This window comes from Pezoporus occidentalis, unplaced genomic scaffold (genome assembly GCF_034315485.1).
Source record: "Pezoporus occidentalis ecotype Australia unplaced genomic scaffold, CSIRO_AGI_Poc_V1 ctg93, whole genome shotgun sequence".
Taxonomy (NCBI): Eukaryota; Metazoa; Chordata; class Aves; order Psittaciformes; family Psittacidae; genus Pezoporus; species Pezoporus occidentalis.
Window position 1 is genome coordinate 830,782 of NW_026916294.1, and position 20,295 is coordinate 851,076.

General features: G+C 44.4%; 2 protein-coding genes across 10 annotated transcripts in view; one reads left to right on the plus strand and one right to left on the minus strand.

Moving 5' to 3' along the window:
- Positions 1-19,749, minus strand: part of ESRRG (estrogen related receptor gamma) — a 402,731-nt gene extending 382,982 nt beyond the window's left edge. For 2 of the 6 annotated variants that reach the window (XM_062606068.1, XM_062606062.1), the window contains exon 1: positions 19,612-19,749. In XM_062606068.1, coding sequence (XP_062462052.1) covers positions 19,612-19,613 — 2 coding nt within the window. In that variant the 5' untranslated portion in view covers positions 19,614-19,749. Of the gene's footprint in view, positions 1-476; positions 499-16,265; positions 16,318-18,507; positions 18,661-19,611 lie in introns of those variants that run through there. The other 4 variants (XM_062606077.1, XM_062606085.1, XM_062606075.1 and 1 more) reach the window with 4 other exon arrangements.
- LOC134157283 (uncharacterized) overlaps positions 52-20,295 on the plus strand; it is a 59,921-nt gene continuing 39,677 nt past the window's right edge. For 2 of the 4 annotated variants that reach the window (XR_009962259.1, XR_009962260.1), the window contains exon 1: positions 19,676-19,790. Coding sequence is in view for 1 of the 4 variants with exons in the window: in XM_062606087.1 (XP_062462071.1) it covers positions 19,844-20,145 (302 nt within the window). In the remaining 3 variants the exon portion in view is untranslated. Of the gene's footprint in view, positions 263-482; positions 19,791-19,811; positions 20,146-20,295 lie in introns of those variants that run through there. The other 2 variants (XR_009962258.1, XM_062606087.1) reach the window with 2 other exon arrangements.

Here is a 20,295-nt window from a genome sequence, read left to right on the forward strand (position 1 = left end):
GCGGCGGGCGGGCGGGGGGCGCGGGGGGCGGCGGCGGCGGCGGGCGCGGCCCCAGCGAGGGAGAGGCGGCCCCGGGCTGGCGATAGCGAACGCAGACCCCGCGGCTGCGGCCTCGGCGGCGGCCCCGGGCCTCCCTGCCGCCTTGGTAGCGCCGGTCCGCACTCGGCCTGACCCGGGACGTCACGCCGCCTGTCTGTTTTCTCAATGATAACTTGGCAGGAGAAGGGGGAAGCGGCCGGGTTTTTCCTGGGCTCGTTACTGGGTACGTGCACGTTTCCTTTACATGCGTGTTTTTTGGGGTTATTTTCCCTTCCCCCCCCCCCCCCCTTTTTTTTTAAGGGAAATAATGAAAAGCCGAGACAGGAAATCCGGGGCGCGGCGGGGGCTGCCGCCCCGCGATGGTGGCGGGGTGCGGGGAAGCAGCGGCGCGGCCGAGGGGCGCAGGCATGCGTTCATCTTTTTGTCTTTCATTTTACCTTCAGGGTGACATTCAGTGCCGGGCGAGCTTCGCCGGTCACCGCCAAGTCTCGCCTGGAAAACAAACCAAACCAAACAAAAAGAGAAACCACCCCCCTTTACCCTCCCCCCAAATAAAATCCCAACCTGCTACCGAAGTGGGGGGGCAACCCAGTGGGGCGGTCGACAGGACACCTCGCCCAAGGGATGTGGGGATACTCGGAGGCACGCAGGAGCAGCTAGCAGCTGCCGAGCAGCCGCGGGATGGGGAAACTGATTGAAGGGGGGGGCATCCCCGAATGTGTATATATATATATATATATATATATATATATATATTAAAAGGCCCCCGAAACGCAGGAGGCGGCGTAAACTGCTCCTAGGCGAGCAGTGAGGATGCTGCCGTGCAGGCCTGGCGCTGCACTGTAGCATCCCCCCCCCCCCCCCCCGAGTCTCCTCCAAGCCTCTGCAGGGGAAGCTGGGGGGGAGGGAGTGTGGGGGGTGGTGCGGGACACGGACCTCACCCTCCGCACAGACCCCGGGTTCAGTTCGGGTACCCCCGCGGGGCGCAGCAGCCGCTCGGCAGCACAATGGCGTCGCTGCTAAGGACTGGCGCAAACCCTGGCGGGATTCACTCGCGGGTGCTTAAACCATCTCCCCCTACCTCCGCCGCTGCGGAGCAGCTATTTCCGAAAGCTGGGCGGTTTTACGTTAAAAGAGCGGGTGAGCGCTGGCCTGCAGTTAGCACCGGGGTTGGTGTGAGCAGCGGTAGGGGCTGGCAAGGCACCTGCAATTTCTTACCTCGATTTTCTTGTACTCTTAGACAAATCCTCTAAGTCTACACAAATGGCCCTGTTAAATTCAGGGGACCTTCTACATGTTGGGTTTAACCCGCGTGCAGAAGTATTTCCACGTGTAGGCCTCACTTAAAAACAAAGTACCCATGGTAGCTTCGGTTTGAGTGCTTCTTGAGCTAAAGATCAGTTGCTGCACACACACACTGTTAATAGCCCAAACTGCCGAAACACCACGACACCCTGCACGGTGACCACAGAGCGTCCCAGCAGCGCCCAAGGTCAAGTTTACCTCTTTTTCGCTGAGTTGTGCACCACCTACTTTAATAACCAGTTACAACGTTGGGGATACGCATGTAACTAGTTCATGGAGGGATACATGTAGCAGGGCTGAAATGAAATTAATTCTTCTGCGACTGCCTCTGTTCAGCCTTAATATTACCATTAGCGCTTTCATTTTCCTCATTTAAATACAATAAAAGGAAAATTGCCTTTGCTTAATATTGCTACTAATCAGGTGTTGCTATTCCAGTTGTTAGGTAATAAAGTCAGGGAGAAGTTAGTGTGCACCTTTTCTGTTGCTGGACTCTGCTCCCACTGGCACCTTGTTTTAAATGATGAGATCGCCTCTTGCAGCTGGAAACACAGCTGGGGGGGGAAAGAAAGTCCCTCTCTGAATATGGTACAGTCCAAACATCGTTTTAATGAGCCTGAAAGTGAAAGCACTTTTTTTCTTTCTTTCTTTTAACCCAAGCTACTTAAGATGCTTTCTGGCTTGGCTAGAAAGACGAGTCTGTTTAATGTTTCTATTTTGGCCTTGGTTTGAACAGCTTTTAAGCAAAATTCTTACCCGTCTTAACTATACTGTCTCAGCAGAGCACAGAGTACATTACTGATACATATTTTTGGTAGACTTGAAAAGCATTTTGTACAGCTTGATCATTGTCTGTATTTCGTCATTAGTTTCTTAAGTGAGGCTCTTCTGATTGATGTGGGGAATTGCTTTGAAAGGATGAAGGGTATGGTGTAGCTACCCAAGATGCTACTTGCAATTATTCCATACCTTGGCTAAGAGGGAGATTTTTAGTTGTGATTGTTACACTTTTAAAAGTGAATTAGTTAATCAAATTGCTATTTTTGGAATGCACTTAAAAGAACATTAAAATGCATAAATTTCATTAAAATAAATGAGCAGATAGTCAACAAAACAAGTATTAGTCAAATAAGATCTCACCCATGGAGCCAAATTCAGCCCTGGTGACATCAACTGAGTTGTGCTTGTCTACAGCATATTTAATTTGGCTTCTGCAGTCACACAGCTGACACTATGTGGTTGTCAAATGTGTGTATATTAAAAATGGGTGAGCCGTGCTCCTCCAACATGATTAACCTCTGAAATTCACCTGGTTTCCATTTAGCTCAGCTGTGCCATCCTATCGCATATGCAATTTTTGGTTCTCATAAACCCCAGAGATGCAGAGAGGCATCCCCAACCCTGGTATTAGTCTAAGGGACATGAGTTGTCTCTGAAGCGAGGGTGCGATGAGGTGGATTTCAGCAGAGGCTCTTCACAATGGGCTGCATATATGCTTCAGTTAAAAGGCTGCACTAAAGTCTCTCCTGCCATCTTTCATTACTGTTGTTACTCATGCCAGTGAGAGTAAAGGAAAGGTTGGTATGTCTATAATCACACATTCATTTGCTATGTAGATATATCCTAAGAGCCTCTCTGCACAGGAAGATTATTCAGGAATAAGGTTGGATGTGCATGTAAAGCAGAATGTGCTCAGATAGCTTGTTCATTCTGGAATGACCGAGCTCTTTCCTGGTTTCACTTAATCCACTTTCAAAATGGATTAAGATAATTCAAGAAAGGGAATTCTTCTGCTGGTACAAGATTTGTCTACACATGAGTTTAGTCATTACTGCAGTATACCTAATAGGTGTTTTGGAATGATTTGGTGCATAGACAAGTCCAAAGTCCCACAGGTGCAAACAACAGAATTTAGTCTTTCTGTATAACATGAGGTTAATTTAGGCTGGAGTCTTACCTACTTCTTTCCTTGTGAAGGATATTTAATTCATTACATGTTTTTAGCAAAAAATCCTACAACAGCTATGTATTTATGCTCAATTCCAGGATAGCAATGCCATGTGCCCTCCACTAAAGTAAACAATCAGTACCTTCTCAACTGCCTTGAAGTTGACAATAGATTCATTGCTGGAGAAAACACCAGTTTCTCAGTGGTAAATATTTTGAGTTGACTGTTGCAAACAAAAGCAAAACAAACCTAAAGCCCTGCTCTGTCCTTTTATAAACACCCATGATCCATTTGTACTTTGACTGCATGCCATTCAAAGCAATAGCACCCATTCTAATTCAAGAATATTAGTTCCTGAATGAGAAACCTCTCAGATTTGCTCAGAAGGGCTTGTGGATCTACAGGCCCTTAAGAATAGAAAGCTAATGTATAGTTTGCATATGGAGATCTAAAATGGGGAAGAATCTATCTGAAACTGAGGCACATGCTCTGAATGAGGTGTATTGTAGCACTGCTGGCATACAGGAAAGTTACCAAAATGATACTGAGAACATACAGAGTTTTTTGTGACTTTATGCCAAGCAGAAAGTTCATCAAATGTCATTTGGTCTCATTCTGTGCCGTAGAAGAGGGGGGACTCCCTGACATGAATCGAGACTCTAAAACTTTAAACTTAAGGTTGGCTGTTGGGTGGGGTTTGTTTTCGGGTTTTTTTTTTTTGGGGGGGGGGGGAGAACTAGACAAAGAAATAATGTAAGCTCAGCTAGTAAAACAGCCAAGTTTTTGAAAGAAACATGAATATAAAAACTAGATGGCACAAATTGCTGACCCTTTAAACATTGACAAGGGAAAAGGCAGTAAAAGCTATGAAGATGAAAATCCCAACTCCTACTTTGTGTGAAAGGCTTCAATGTGGGGTGGCAAAGGGTACCAAGGGCTCTTCCCTTACGCAGGTGAAGTAATCCCACTACTCTGTGTAACAGGCAATGATGCCACACATTGTATTCTCCTTCCTAAGCTCAGTTTGTGATTACAAGCATGGCTTTGCTGTCCTGTGTTGGTCTTGGTTGAGGATATAGAGAGTGGATTTCACATATGCCTCCCTCACACCAAACCTGCTTATTTAATGAGAAGCTTCCTGGTAAGAAAGTGAGTGTTGACTAAAGAAGGTAAAACACGGATAAACATAAAATAATCAAGTTCTTGGATTCTCTTGTGCTGGGTGGCTTTGAGCATGGGTCTAGTTTTGCTATTAAGGCTCAAATTAGACTAAGATCAAAGGCATCAGGAGCATGCCTGATCTGAAATCCTACTTGTGTAAGAGACTGGATTAGATAATTTCACACTGCTTCCACTGAAACGTCTCTGAGCCACCTGCAGTGGTGGGTTATCCCAGGTCTCTCCCACTTTTGTCATTACTCCTGTCATTAGGTTAGATATAAAGAAGCAGTTCTTTACTGTGAGGGTGGTGAGGCTCTGGAATGGGTTGCCCAAGGAAGTCGTGAATGCTCCATCCCTGGCAGTGTTCAAGGCCAAGTTGAATGGAGTCTTGGGTGACATGGTTTAGTGTGCGATGTCCCTGCCTTGGCAAGAGGGTTGGAACTTGATGATCTTAAGGTCCTTTCCAACCCTAACTATTCTATGATTCTATGATTACAGGGGAATTTCTCATCCAGCGAGGAAAGTGTCTTTAAGTTTCTGAGATGATGGCATGGGCAAGAGGAAATCTCAGCGCACAGCCAATGCAATGAAATTAAGGATCCTCTATGGGAATTGGTTAGTAGCGCCAATGGTTAATATTTGTCATAACAACCAACAGTTTTGTTTTTTGTTCTAACAATGTGAATTACACATTAAACATTAATACAAGTTATTGTACTTTTCTTTTGATCTTCAAGCATAATCATTTCAAATGAGAGTTTATACATGAGCATTGAAACAAATTCCTGAGTCATGTGAATTTACATTGGGTTTACTCTGGGGGAAAGATATCCCACATGAGTTACTCATGTCTGCAAAACATAACATACTCATAAATCAGAAGGCAAAAATAAAAAGAGCTTGTATTTGGCTGTTGGAATGTGAATATCTGTGTGGATATTTGGCTTGTGCGCTAGTGGTAATGCAACATTAAAAAGTTCATTTATCAGAGATCAGGATTCGGCATGGGGCCCTCACCTAATAGGAGATCCAAGTCAGCTCAGAATAAGCAACCTCACCTTTTAGCTTCTGCAGTCTGGCTCCTACAAAGTAGCGACCCTAGCGTCAGAGGAATTTGAACCAACTCAAAGTAAAGGGATCAGAATTTGGCTTGCTTCACACAGACAAAAGTTGCCAAACTGCCATCATTAAGGAGTAATACTGCATATACTTAGCAAACTGTACAGTGCTGAGTGGCACCTTTCCAGATGTCCTTGACAGCCATCTGCAGTGCAAGGCTGACCCAGTCCAGACCAACTCTAGAACCTACTCGACCATATCTGATACCTGCTCCTCTTGGTTTAACATCAGTCACAAACATTGTGTTCCATGAAAAATATAAACACTCTGGACTGTGTATCTGCCAAGACAGTTGTTTAAAATACAAACAGAATTTAAGCCCTTTCCCCTTTCACACGCTACACAAATATTACAATAACCAGCAGTCTGCACTTAAGTAATGTACGTGCAAAGTACATATGACTTACTGAGGAAAGTACAGGTACAAAACAGCATGATAGGCCTGATTCAGATGGGTACTGACTACAAGATTTTCAGCATGACTCTTGCCTTTCCAAAACAGGTCTCAAAGCCAGGGGTTTCAGAAGAGGAACGGCTGCCAAGGAGGTATTATGTTTAATGGCAGATAGGCTCTGTCTATGATTCAGGTCATAGCTCATGAATCTCAAAAGCCCATTAAGGTATTTCATTCTTAATGTATAAATGCCAAAGGAGTCCTGAAAGCCAGGGATCCAGGATTATCCCACATAACTCAGTGTCCTCACAGGAGGCTACAGTCATGCTCCTCTGCTGCTTCTTTTCTGTGGCCTGGATAACCTTAAATGCTGATGGTAGAGCTTCAAAAGGAAGAGCAGAAGAAGCCTATGCATAGAATAGTTTATAGACTGGAAAAGGAGGAAACATGAAACCCTTCATCCATGAACTTGAATTCTTTAGCTGCTATGTTTTATATAAAGACAGAGGAACTGATACTGTTGAGTTGAGAAGGAAGCACCTGTGACACTCCATTAGGGAACCCCAGCGTTGTTTGTGTGAATTAAGCCTTCCCTGAGGTTTCAGAACTTCACCTGGCATGTTAAGTCAAAAGATTAATAGATTAATATTGGACCTTAAACAATTTTGGGCTGAAGGACCTCAACTACCTCAACTCCATCTAGACACTGCTTGAAGCACATTGACATTACCCAGCTTTAGAAGTTTCGTGAGTCTTCTGACTTTTCAAAAGCCTAGGAACATCCCCAGGCACAAGCAAAGAGCTGTACTTGCAAAGATGTGGTAGATACAAGCAGAAAATGGTGTACAGAAGCTCTTAAGGAGGACTTCCTTAGCATCAGTCAGGGTGACAAAGCCTGCTGGACCACAGGGTCCCAGGCTGCATTCACAGCCCTGGGATGCCTGCTAGAAACACTCCCTGGTCATTTGGTGTGTTAGAGGTTCTCATTTCTAGAGACCTAAATGAAATGTGCTGATACTGAGCCCATCCTTCCTCTTACAGCTAAAGGCCTCCAGCAGGTGGTCAGGAGGCCAATGGGAAGGAGAGGACACCAGTTTTAACCCAGTTGTTCATGATGAAAAATGATGAGAAGCGTGAAAAGATTATTCTATAGAAGAATGCTTTTACTTACATTTAACTGCTTAACACCAGTCGGAACACTGATTTCCATTACTGTATATGCGTGTCATGGTATAGTGAAATCTTCTTCAGTAATTAACTGGTTAGAGCCACAGACTAGAAACCAGCTATGCAGCCAGTGAAAGCTGACATAACTTTCATGAATCAGTGGACTCCTACCAATTCATACTGGCTGGGGATTTGGTGTTCAATTTCTAATTAAAAAATTGCATTTTTCTATGATATTTGTTGGGCTGTTCAGCCTGGAGAAGAGAAGCCGCATGGAGACCTCACAGCAGCTTTCATTATCTGAAGGGGGGCTACAAGGATGCTGAAAGAGGGACTTTTCATCAGGGACTGTAGTAATAGGACAAGGGGTGATGGGTTCAAAGTTAAAGAGAGGAAGTTTAGATCAGATATAAGGAGGAAGTTCTTTACTGCGAGGGTGGTGAGGCTCTGGAATGGGTTGCCCAGAGTAGCTGTGAATGCTCCATCCCTGGCAGTGTTCAAGGCCAGGTTGAACAGAGGCTTGGGTGACATGGTCTAGTGTGAGGCATCCCTGCTCATGCCAGGGGATTGGAACTCAATCTTAAGGTCCTTTCCAACCCAAGTCATTCTATGATTCTATGGTTTCAGTTGTATTATACAGCAAAGCAATAAAGTAAAAAGTTCTAAATATTTATACAGCCAAGACCGAGGCAGAACGAATGCAAAATCTTTGGCAATCAAATCCTACAACCACATTATTATATATTTCAGTGTTGGAGCCACGTGGATTACTCCTTAACTTCAGGGCAGCTCATTTTCTTGCCTCCATCTTTCCAGCCACTATTAGAGCTACAACCTTTCCATCTCTTTATGTACTAATCTGCCACCCCCAGGGAGAGGGGGACAAGTTACATGATGGGTGTTTGTCCATGGGTGAATGTCTAAATTTGAAGGCAACTGAATTTTAATGGCAGAAGATAATCTCCAGGCAGTGCAGGAATTAGTGGGGCCTACTGCTACCAGGAGCTGAATGCTATGCTATGAGGGTGACAAACAACAGGATATCCTGGGAAGAAAGAACACCAGTAATTGCAGCAAAGGCAGCCAGCCACAGAGGCCTTTGCTTCGCATAGGGTAGCGATAATTCTGCCAAAGAGGCAAGTGTTTATTTCCTTTTTAGCTATGCTATTTCCATTACATTCTTGAAGTAGTTTTTTTAAAGCTTACAGACATCAAGTTTATAAAGCTTAAAACCTTGTCATATCTAAGACAATATATACCAATTTATCTAAATCTCTATAAGAATATGTCATCTAATATGATTTGAATTTTTTGTGGGGTTTGAGAGTTTAAGAAGTTTAGTGAAAGAGGGATAATTTTTGGTCTTGTTTTTGTCTTCTTAGAAGATTCAGGAAGGAATATAAAGGATTGTCCCCAGATCTGTATATATCTACCTGTAGATAATGAAATAGAAAATAAAAAATGCTTCAAAATATCACCAGTCTTAATTTGCTCTGTAGCGGATGGCAGAGTTTCAGCAATTTTCAGCAAAACAAGGAGACCCACTGCAGAGTACTCTTTTCAATTTTGGGCTAGGCAATCATAACCCTGAATAGGTCATGAAAGGGATCAGCCTTCCCCGTGTTACCCCTCTGGTCAGATGGCAGCTCTGACCCCAAAAGAGACAAGAAAAGAGGACAGCCATGGCCACCTGGCATTACCTTCTTGCACAGAGAATCCGGCAGTGGAGGAGGGAGCTGGTGTCCAGCCAGGTTTTACTCTTCAGGCTGCCAAGTTGGAGCGCATCCTCCCAGTGGGCTTCTACAGGGGAAGGCATCGAGGAGAGCTAAGGATGGGGAGCTGATTCCCTTGCAAACACCTCTGCAACCCCCTTTGCTTCCTTCCAGGAGAAGACTAAGCATGCCTCTTATTTAGCTGAAAGCTTTCCACCTGATGTTGAGTATGTTAGCGTCCTGGTGGACGCAGACGCTACACAGCGTATGTAAAACGTAACTTCAAGGATGTGTCCAGCAACGACCTTACACTGAAGCCGGTTCTCATCTTAGTTACAGGAGAATTAATACAGAATCATAGAATAGTTCAGGTTGGAAAGGACCTGAAGATCATCAGTCTCCCTGACATTTTTTACTCATAAACCATTTTTTTTTCCTAACCAACTAATACGGTTCTTTATATAAGCTACCTAAAGTTTAGTTGGGTCCATTATTCTTATTTCAACAAGGCTAATTTTACTTAGCACAGTTTTTTACACTATACCGTTGATTACTATGGTACAGCTCATTGCAATAGAGTAATTTCTCTAATTAGAAGACTTCACCATAATGTTTTGCTACTATTTCTGATGAGGATTAGAGCCACTAGCTCACAAATTCCACATCCACATCCTTTTGGAGCCATCCCAGGAACTTCAGTGGTCCCCCCTGTGTCTCTCAAGCTTCACCCAACCCCTGCTCTGAGCCCCTGTGACATGTGTGTCCAGTTAAGACTACAGAAGAGAAACCATGGTTTATTAACCACTAGTGTATTAATTTCCGGTTATTAGGAGACTGTTGCTCTACATCCCTGTCTGTGCAGACAGAGTATCACATTACTAAGCTACCAGGGCTACCTAAAGTTAACATCCAGAAACAAGTTTCTTCTATTCTAGCAGTACACACTGCTTCCTGGGACAGTTCTTTAGGCACAAGCCAAATGAAAATGGTCATTCTCACTATTTTCCACTGTGCCCCAGCTTTCTCTCTTGGCTTTGTGCAGCTGCAGAGGTTGTACAATATGGGATGCTGGTTTTCCTCCCTATGGGTTCAGCACAACAAATTGCTATGCAAGAGCAATTCCAGTGATTTCAGGTAATTCTGCTGTTATACATAGGAATGCAGGAGTTAACATTCAGGAAGTTACTTGAATACTGGAAAAACAAACAGGTCTTCGAGTCCTCATGCAGGTGACCATAAGGTACAAGCTTCATAGACATTTAATGAACAAAGAGTTGACACTGAAGAAAGAGTATCACAAAGCTCTTAAGAAAAAAGTTGAAACAAGGTTTTAGTAGTTTGTCAAGGCATCATAAAATGCATATGCTCTATGAGGCTACAACATGTATGTAGCACATGTATGCAACCTGCTGTGTAGTCCTAAATCCATCACCAGCATATCATTGGGAACTTGGGCTTCTGAGAGTCATTTCTCTCTCTGTGCCCCAGTTTTCTTATAAGAAAGTATGGGTTATGCCCTTGATATCCCTTGGATTAATAAATCAAGTCCATTCATTAAATGTCAGGTATTGTAATCAATCACAGGTTTATCACATCTGTTTTACCCACCCCCCCCCCCCCCAAAAAAAATAAAGCTCTAATATAAAAATAAAACTTAGATATGGTTGCAGACGTTTCAGATTGTGGAACATGAATCTTAGGATTTCGGTGGCTGCAATGCCAAACTTACAGGTCAGGTGAACTTCAATGTGATTCTAAAGATATTAGCATGCCAATGACAAGTGATTTTGTCTGCATCTTCTTCCAGTTGAGGAAAGACCTATGCCAGTCCCACTGCAATTCTTCAGTTATTTCCCCCATGTTTTGTTTGTTCTGTAGTAAGAAGCACTCAACAACCAAACCCCCAACCTCAAAAGATTGAGTCTGTTGTATACTTTTCCTCCTAAAGCATTTTTATTTTGGCATATTGATAAAAATGTATTTGCTAGGTAATGGGTAAAGGAACTGAGAAATAATCCAGTCCCTATAGTCACTCTCACTTACTACTAGTGATCCTTCCTTACATAGAGTAAGGAAGGTGTTATGTCAGTTTAAATAATTTCTTCATTCTACCAAGACACACAACTTCCAAACCATAAACTTGTTCTTTTATGTGGCACTTCCTTTAAAGCAAGTTTGTCTCCTTGAGTATATTTTTCCCTGACTGTGATGCGGTATATATACACACACGTATGTAAGTATCTATGGCACACATATACATCTCTCTCTCTTACTTGTGCCATTGAATTAGTGTTATTACAGATTAGAAAGAGCACAAAATTATCTGCCGAGTATACAGAAATTGGTATCACCCAGTTTAGAAGTGTAAGCTTGATTTATTTGTACTTTCCCTGAAAACACCACACCACCTACCCCTAAAGTACCTGATTCAGTAGCAGTACATGTGCAGCTGCAAAATCACTTGATTTCCACGTGTCGCTGGAAACCATCACTGGATTACTGTATTTTTTGACATATATAAATGATTCAATCAGCCAAAATATATTTAACATTTTCTAGTGATGCAGAGCCATTATATGAAGATCTTTGAGTATCCTTTGAACATGGAGGAGTCAGTATTCTGTATCCTACTGTAAAATATATACTACTTCCAATGTTTTTCAACTGGACAAGATGAATAGGGAAGGAGGAGGGAAGAAAATCATCCAGAGACAATCCAAGAAAAAAGATTTTGTAATATATAATTCAGAAATCTACACTGTTTTTGTTCCTTGTTTAAAGATCTATATTTTTAATTATAAATTTGAGTATAAAAATATGAAAGGATAAGGTAAGAAAAAGATGTTAAATACATATTTGTTCAGAAAGTGTTGACTGATAGGCATATTCATGGAATTGCCTAGTTCAGTTCTACTTGAATGTTTTCCTAACTGGAAGAAAATGTGTAAGTTCGTTATCCATTTTAATCGTCTTCACTGATGGATGTTAAACTTAGCAACAGTTCAGTGGCAGCTTCCCTAGACTGGCACCAATGTAAGGATTTGTCTTTAAGTGAAAAAAAGAGGAGTTTTAAAAACAAATAATTCTTACCCTGATTTTGGGTTAAGATTTGAAATAAGTAAATATAAAATACCAAATATGTCACTCATGGATAACTCATTTCAGAGGGGTTGCAAACCTCCTACTACATAATAATGTAAGAATACTAAGTAGAATTCTATGAAAAAAATAAGGCCCAAGCCCACAGCTTTCAACAAAGAAGACTGTTACTTCTGTGTGTTGCTGCACAAACAAAACCAAAATGCTGGCTGTGATTTCTGAGCATTTCCACAATCCAAACAGTAAGAGGAAGCTATTAAGAATCACGAGTTTTGGTGTTAACTGCAGTGGAAACAGAGCAGATCCTTTATCTTAATCGGTTGCTTAGAATATATTTACACTGATCTTTCATTTTTTCTCTTTCCGTGCTTATAGCCAGCATCACTTAAGCAGTAATGATGTATGTTCAAAAAGCCATGCATAGGCAATAACATACTAGTCCTGCAAGTATTTTGAGGGAGGGAGATTGCATGTATTATGCCAGTACTATACTTTAGGGTCATGAGTCACTAAAAAAATACAGAGGAATGCTTCTTTTTGTGCTTGGAGTAAGAAGTCTGTTGTGGAAGAATATAAATATGGGGAAGTAGTTTCTAAGTTTGTTACTATTGCTCTATTAAGAGTAAATAGATTAAATACTTAGGTGAAAACATGTCATTATCACCAGGTTTTGTTGCAAATGCATGTACTATATTCAGTTGACATCCTAAGCACATTCCTATGCCTGCATGATGAAATGAGCACCAGGTCTCTCCATATCCGACATAAAAGAAATAATAATCTAAATTGCTATTTATTCTGCAACCGCATCTTAGCCAACATGTACCACTTTTTACTGTGGCAAGTGGTAATTTTACACACATAGTAAACACGTTTGAAAGATGGAGATTTGTATTAAAGGCTTCAGTCTATACTGATAGAATAAAGCATGGGCATTTGGTGGTGGTGGTGAAATATTAAAGTTGTTAACCCTCTACTCTCAAAATAACTCCCATAGTTATTTCCAGACAGAAAAAGAGAGCAAATATCTGATTCTCTTCAGGGATGTCAAGAGGATTGCTGCTCCCTGTTTTCCTGAAGTTAGCACACCAACAGCTGCTAAATACAGAACAATGTGCTGCTTACCTTTGCTGTAAATGTAAGGCTTTTCCATTTCAGAACTATATAAATGAATCAGTATTCATTCACACCTATGCCTAGAGGTTTCTATCATAAAGCAGAAGGTGTTCATTTTTAATTTCCTCCCTATTCTGATTTTATGCCATATTCCTCTTCACCAATGCAGTTTGGAGCTGCTTGGATGTAATAAGTGTGAGGGAATTAAAAATGAAAGCAGTATATTTCCCCCCCACCATTTGCTGTAAGTATTTATCAATAGACAAAGGTGATAAAAATTTAGAGGTTAAAGGGTCTTCCCTGACAGTTTAAACAGCCCAGTATTTTAGCAAACTACTACAGCTTTGTCCCCTGCTCCAAAAACCAAGACAACAAAACCCCAAACCACCTTTATGTGGTTAGGTTTGCCCTCTGAAATCCGGTGCAATATTTAGTAACTCATACTCAATGTCAGAGTTTCCAAGGGAAGTAATAGGGGGTTGTCTATTTGATTTTTTTTTAAGGTACGTATAGATTCCTCATCTATTGAAAAGAAACTACATATGTCAGTAAAAAGCATGAGCAAAACCAGAAGTAATTAACATGTGAATGAATGCAACCAGCCTTCCTTCACTGAGCGCTTTGGAGTCAGAAATGCACTTTTCTCATGCTGCAGAAGCCCTCTGTTCAAATAAGTACCCACTAACATCTCTAAACATCATTATCAAGATGGAAACAACTGTTATCGATCATACACAACATTCTATAAGGTCCATTTTCCCAATTAAATTTATATTCTCCTTCTCTGATGTCTACATTTATTTAGTTCTAAACACAGTTACAGCTGTACCTTTGTTAACTCATGTGGTGGTAAGTCATTTTCAAAAACTCTTGTTCTCTGCAACGTTAACCATTACTGATTATAGTATTGCTTAAGGCAGATTCCTTGTTGTAAGTGGCACTGAACATATTTACCTGGATATTGCAGCAATATGTTTGAGGATTGAGATATAAACAGAATAGTAAGTAATGCGTGTGGCCTCTGCATTTAAGACTTGTGTGTTGAGAGACATTCAGCTAGAAAAATCAAACCATCACCAAAGCACCCAATACAGTGCCTGTATCTTTCTCTACTTTGCTAATGACCAATCACTGTGTTAAACTGTGAACCACGGTCCTAAATAATAAAGGTCAAAGTTTTCAAGGACAGCTTCTGTATTCGAGTTTCCAGCTTGAAATGCCTAAAGCTGGATTTGCCAGTCGCAAGGTTCCCAGACTTCTCACTGGGACTGCATACCCTCAACACCAGGGAAAAACAAAGCCAGAATAACAGGCCCCATGTCTCATCAAATCAAACCCCATTTCATTGGAAAAATTGATCCTGGGGTTTAACATCTGCCAGAAGGATGGTATGATTCCTGCGAGCATAGGCACAATGCTGGCCTGAGACATGTATTTAGTCAAATCCAATCTTACCGCACCTCATTTCTCAACTTTGTGTGTTTTGTTTTATATCAGAAAAATGCGTCCAAATTCTGGAAAACTAGCTCAGCATAAGAAGCAGTTTCAGCCTTTTTATCTTATACAAAAGTTCCCTGAATATAATATTTATAAAATATAGGAGCTCTACATCCATAAAATAGTAAATATTTATGGTCATTCTCTCAATTACAAGGAATATCAGAATTACATTCAAGCAGCTTTTCAGCTAATTCCAGAATGCTACGTTCATCCATTATGCCCTCAGTTGTAAAGGTGGGAGCATAATGGAGCTGTTAGGGATGTCTGCTGGACTTCAGGCCTTGGATCTGGCTCTGCCTGGAACCTGTCGTGACCTACTCCAATACACCATATTAAAATTTCCTTTTTTATCAGCTTTCCTTATACCGAACCCACCCAAATAAAGTATTTTCCTACTTTCAAACATGAGGGGGAGAGGGAAGAATCCTGTGATAACTGGTATTTGCAATTACTGGTGATTTCTTAGTGCAAGGTAAAGCAAGTTTGTAGTTCTCTAGCATTTAATAACGATTATTAAGACAAGGTAAGAATACACCGTATTGGACTGAATAAAGAAGTTTTCCAAGGAAGTTTCAGTGTTATTGTCACTACCAAACCATACCATGCTCTCCCACTAACCACACTAAAGCTGCCTTTTAAGCTGCAGCACTGCTCTACAACTATATTCCATTTGCTTTGAAAGCGTCAACTTTTTGACTCCTGACGGCAATTTACCATAGCCCTGTCTAGCAAGCAGGCAAAAACACCACAAATCAAGCTATGAAACCAAATCCGTTCGGAGTTTGTGCAACTCAAGCCAATACATGTGCCATAAAATCTAACATCCAGAAACAGTTCGTCTCCATGACCTGCTGCCTCACCTCACAGCAGTATATTCACCCATTGTTATTTTTCTCTCTGTCAGAAAGGACAGAAGAGACAGTTGCCCACCAGAACGCTTTCCAATGGAGAAGAGGGGTGAACGGTCCCCGAGCAGTGTGCTGTGGCCACGGGAGCCTCCCAACCCTCTCTGCTCCAGCCAAAGTGGCGCACTGGTCCCTTGAGCGGGCCGGACAAAGCGACAGAATGTGGTGAAGGGCTTGTAGCCCCAGGAAAGCCTCCCCCCTTCCCCCGCCTCTTTTCCCTGCTCCGGCATTCACTTATCGCAATTCCTCAGCTTTCAGCAACTTTCCTCCTCATCTCCAAGCCCTGGAAACCTCGGGCACACGCCGAGGAGAGGGAGAACAAAAGGGCAAAGAACAAAGAGCCGGGGAGCTGGTAGGAGAGGAGGAAAGGGGGAGCTCCCCCTGCTCGGGTCAGCCCAGGGCCCCCTGCCCAGGGTAGGAGCCTTCCTCCAACGCACACACACCAGATGCGAGGGCTTGCTCAGGATCTGCTTTGTGCCCGACCTCGAAGTGCTCGCTTGCGCCGCTGTGAAATCACTCGGGGAGAGGTGCTCCGCACCGCTCCCCTTCCCTGCAACCGGTACTTTTCCCTCCGCATGGGGCACGAAGCATCCTCGGTGGGTCCCCGCAGGGGGTCGGGAAACCCGCGTCCGGTCCCAACCCCGCGGAGCCGAAGCGGCTTTCGGGAACCACGAGAAAACAAGAGACCAACCCAAGGAAGCTACAAACGTCGCATTCCCTTCAATGTTAAACTTTTGTTCAACTATCACTAAACACCCTTTTATGGGTGATCCTCTCCCCGCCCCCAGATCCCCTCTTACCGAAAAAGACCCTTTCGCAAACCTCCTGCTCCCTCTCTTAGCAGTTAAATACCCCTGAAAAGCTGCAGGTGCCCTCGTTACCTGTTGCTATGAGGCCCCTGCCCTCCCTCCTGGGCGGGGGGGGTGTGCAATTAACTCCTTTTTCGCTGTGCTCGTCCCATGCTGGCTGCAGATGCTGAGAGCCCAGCCAGGGGCAAACCCCGGCTGAGGGCAGGGAGCGAGGGGGGACTTGTGTGTGTGCTTGGGCAGGATGGGTAGCAGTGCGGGAGGTCCTGGGGGTCTCTCAATGCTGCCCGACTTCAACCGCGGGGCAGGGATAAGCAAGCAACGGCTGCGAGCGGGCAGAGTAGCGATCGTGTCATCCAGTTACCGAGGGACCGCGTGCACCGAGTGCCGTCCTGCAATCACCTTTTGAAGAAGGACGAGGAGTTATCATCCTTCTTCTTAATTGACAGGGTTCCTCACTGGAGTAAGAACTAAAGGAAATCAGAGCTTTACCCTAGAAACTTTTAGAGGGGTTGGGTTTGTAGGGTTTTTTACCCTTCCTCTTTAATTTAAGCTAGAAGTGGGCTAACAGAACCTCACTTTTCTGAAGGCGAAATTAATCTACTCCTTGATCGGGAGTGGAAGCGAGTAGCGAGCATGCTGCAGGGATGGAAGGGGTGCCCGCGGAACCGGGCCAGGAGCCGGTCCGGGTCCAGCCCTGGTCTTACCGAACCCAGTGAGACGGGGAAGAGCCCCCTGTCCAGCAAGCCTCTGCCCCGAGCATCTCTCAGCAGCGAGGTCAAACAGAGGTGGGGAATGAGAAAACCAGGCTGAAATCCTGTGGCTGGCAAAGGAGAAGCGTGAGGTGCAGCTAAAACACGCGTTTGCTTGGAAGCTGCGCTGGGAGCCCGAGTCAAACTTCAGCCCAGCCTGTGCCCTGAGTTAACTAAACTCAATTACTTGCCTCCGTGTAAAATGGTTTCGCGTATGTGAGGAAATCTGAGAGGCTGAGAAGTCTGTTTTTGTTATGATTTAATCACATACATTAAAGAAGGTCAAGCATACGCCCAATTTGGGACTTCAAATAGAGGAAAAAAAAAGCATTAGTTCTGAGGGACGCTCTGCCCAAACCCTCTCCTGCTGCACAGAGCAAAGCTGAGGCTCTCGGAGTCCACTCATCTCATTACAGCTGGCTGTTTGGGGTTTCTCTTTTCCTCCTAATGGAGTAACCTTTCATAAGTGATTGCAATTTCGGGGGGGAAAGGGAGAGTAGGTGCCAAAACAAGCTGGGGGTGGGGCGGAATTTTGCTTTTCAAGCAATTTAGCAGAAAGCAATTCTGCTTACAGCAGAGACGTAGGTGGATACTTGAAAACATCCTCCACCGGGGTGTCCTACTTTAGCAATTCTAATTAAAACAAGGTTTTAAAGATGCAAAGAAAGAGTAAGCTTCTTGCTTTATTTCCAATGGGCGTGGGGGATACAGTCAGGCACAAAGTGCTTCCAGCTTGTTCTAACGTGCACCTTTGTTTAAAAGAAAAATAATAATAATAATAATTAAAAAAAAACCCCAACCCTACAAAAAAAAACAACAAACAACATTCAAGCTCGTCCTCTGATTTCAACTAATGTATTTTTAACTGGATTTCTTTCCTTTGCTTTGTCTGATCTGATCCCTATCGCGCAGCCCTGGCCCACTTTCAGCCCTGCGAGTGCCCTGTATTGTGTGCGTTGCCTGTAAGACAAGGGGAAAGTCTCCCATCGCACACTTTCCTATACCTGTGCTCGGGAACTGAACAGTGCCCAAGCTAGTGGACAGCAAAGTACGGATCCTGCTCTTCTTCCCGCTGCCTAACCAGAGAGGAGCTTTGCCTTTGCAGGTTCAGCCTGGCTCACACGGCTGTGAACGTCCAAGCACCTTGGATCAATAAAGCAGCCAGTTTTCTGACGCTTCTTTTCCACGGCTGCCTATTGAAAAGGAGGCGCTGCCGCCACCTATAAATACCGCTGGATCTAAGTCACTGCTTTTTTTTTTTCTTTTTCCCTTCATTTTTTACCTTCCCTACGTAAAGCAGCAAAGTTATGACCAAGACACCTCAAGTTCTTCTCTCCGAGGGGCTATGCCGGAGGTTCCCAGCGCCAGTCTCAGCTGCGCTGGAGCCTTTGAAGGTCGCAAAGGGCTGCGGCGGACCCGCACCGGCTGCCTTTGAACTTTGTTCACAGGCGTGTAGAGGGAGAGGAACAAATACCGATACTCACGGTGCTCTTTGGCTTTCCAGGTGTAACTCCGTCTCTCCCTCTTCTTTGTGTATAAACGAGCAGAGGTTACATCCCGGGCACACGTTATAATGCCCTCGATAACCCCGACCCTGTTAATTTAACGCTACGCTAACCTAAGAGTGTGTGATTGGAGCTCAAAGTGTTTGGTTTAGAAAAGCGCATCTCCATGCTGGAAACAAGTAGCCTTCTCTGCCCACACCCCTCCTTTCCACGGGAAGAGTCTCCCAGCCCTTCATTCCTCCACAAACCAGCACACCTACCTGTCCGACAGCCACCTTTCCTTCCCATCACAGATCCCATCTTCCCCCCCACCTTCTCGAACCAAATCTGTGCAGTTTCTTAAACCCACGTGCTATGGCTGCTGCGTGGGGCTCCAGTTCCTGCACCGAGCCCCGCCGAGGGCTCGCACCTCCCCACCGGGGAAGGGTCCGCGGGGGCCCCTCGCTCCCCAGAGCCTCCCGCATGGCCCGAAGGAGCGGGGTGCTCGTCTGGGCCGGTGACTTCTGGGCGCGGAGCGATCAAGCCGCTTCACCCCACGCTCTGTCTCCCTGTTCGTATTTATTTTTATGTTTTATTTCCCTGATAATTCCCCCAAATGGGAATTGACGAACACAGCTCGTTACCCGCGCTGATACCGGGGTAATAACCGTCAGAGGGGCTGAGCGCTCCAGGAAGAGAAAAGCGGAGGCAGAGGGAGGGATGCAACCTCCGTTATCTCTCTGCTACTAATTCCCAGCCGGCTAGGACTCAGGGGACAAGACGATCGCTTAACAAACCCTCCTCCTCCTCTCCCTCCACGACTCCTTCCTTCCTTCCTTCCTCTTCTCCGGCACATTTTCTCCCCCGCGCTCGCCTACGTTTCATTCCTTCTCTTCGGGAGGAATAAGCCGTGAAATCCCAAATTAAAAAGAGAAAGGGAAAAAAATAAGAGAAGAAAATATGGGAGGGAGGGACACAGGAGGGGAAATTAGAAGGAAGAAAAAAAAAAAAAACAAACAGAAAGGGGAGGGAGAAAAGGACAGAAAGTGTCTGTGCCTGATCGCTGACCATCTGTGCAAAAGGTGATCGTCGCTGGGTACTCACATGGCTGGTGGCAGAGCAGCTCTGGGCAATTAATAAGTCTCTCAGTTTGAGCTCTTCTCTCTCCTTTAGGAGGGCAGCTCTCTCCGGGGTCTCCCTCCCTCACACACAAACCCGATCAGATGCTTCAGGACCGGCCACTTTGCGAGGGGATCAACACGGGAGGGTTTGTATTACTCCAGGTTCGTGTGTGTAGCCTATAAATAGCGAACTTTTTGATGGAATCAGCTAACAAATGAGAGGAGAAGGCGTAATTTTGCGCAGGGAGCCCCCCTTTCTCTTTGCAAGATTAAAACCCCCCAGGCAGCGAACAGAGCTAAACTTGTGGGTGTGTGGAAAGGAATTTCACTTTATCGTGATCGTGCGAGAGATTTTTGTTTGTTTGTTTATTTGGGGGGTTGCTTTTGTGTGTCGTTGCCCGTTCCCCCCTCCCCCCCCCCTCCCCCCCATACGTGACATCCTCCCTCCCTGTCTTCCCAGCCAGGGGCAGGAACTGACCCGGATTAGCACCGACTTTAACTCCAAACTGGAAATACGGTGCGTTTGCGGGTGGGTTATTTTTGGTTGAGGTTTTATTTTGGGGGGATTGGGGAGGAGATAAGCGGGGTCCACGCGGTATCGGTTGGAAGTGAAGGAGGAGGGCAGGCTTTCCTGAATGTGCCCTCACTTTGAAGGCGAGCAGGGAAC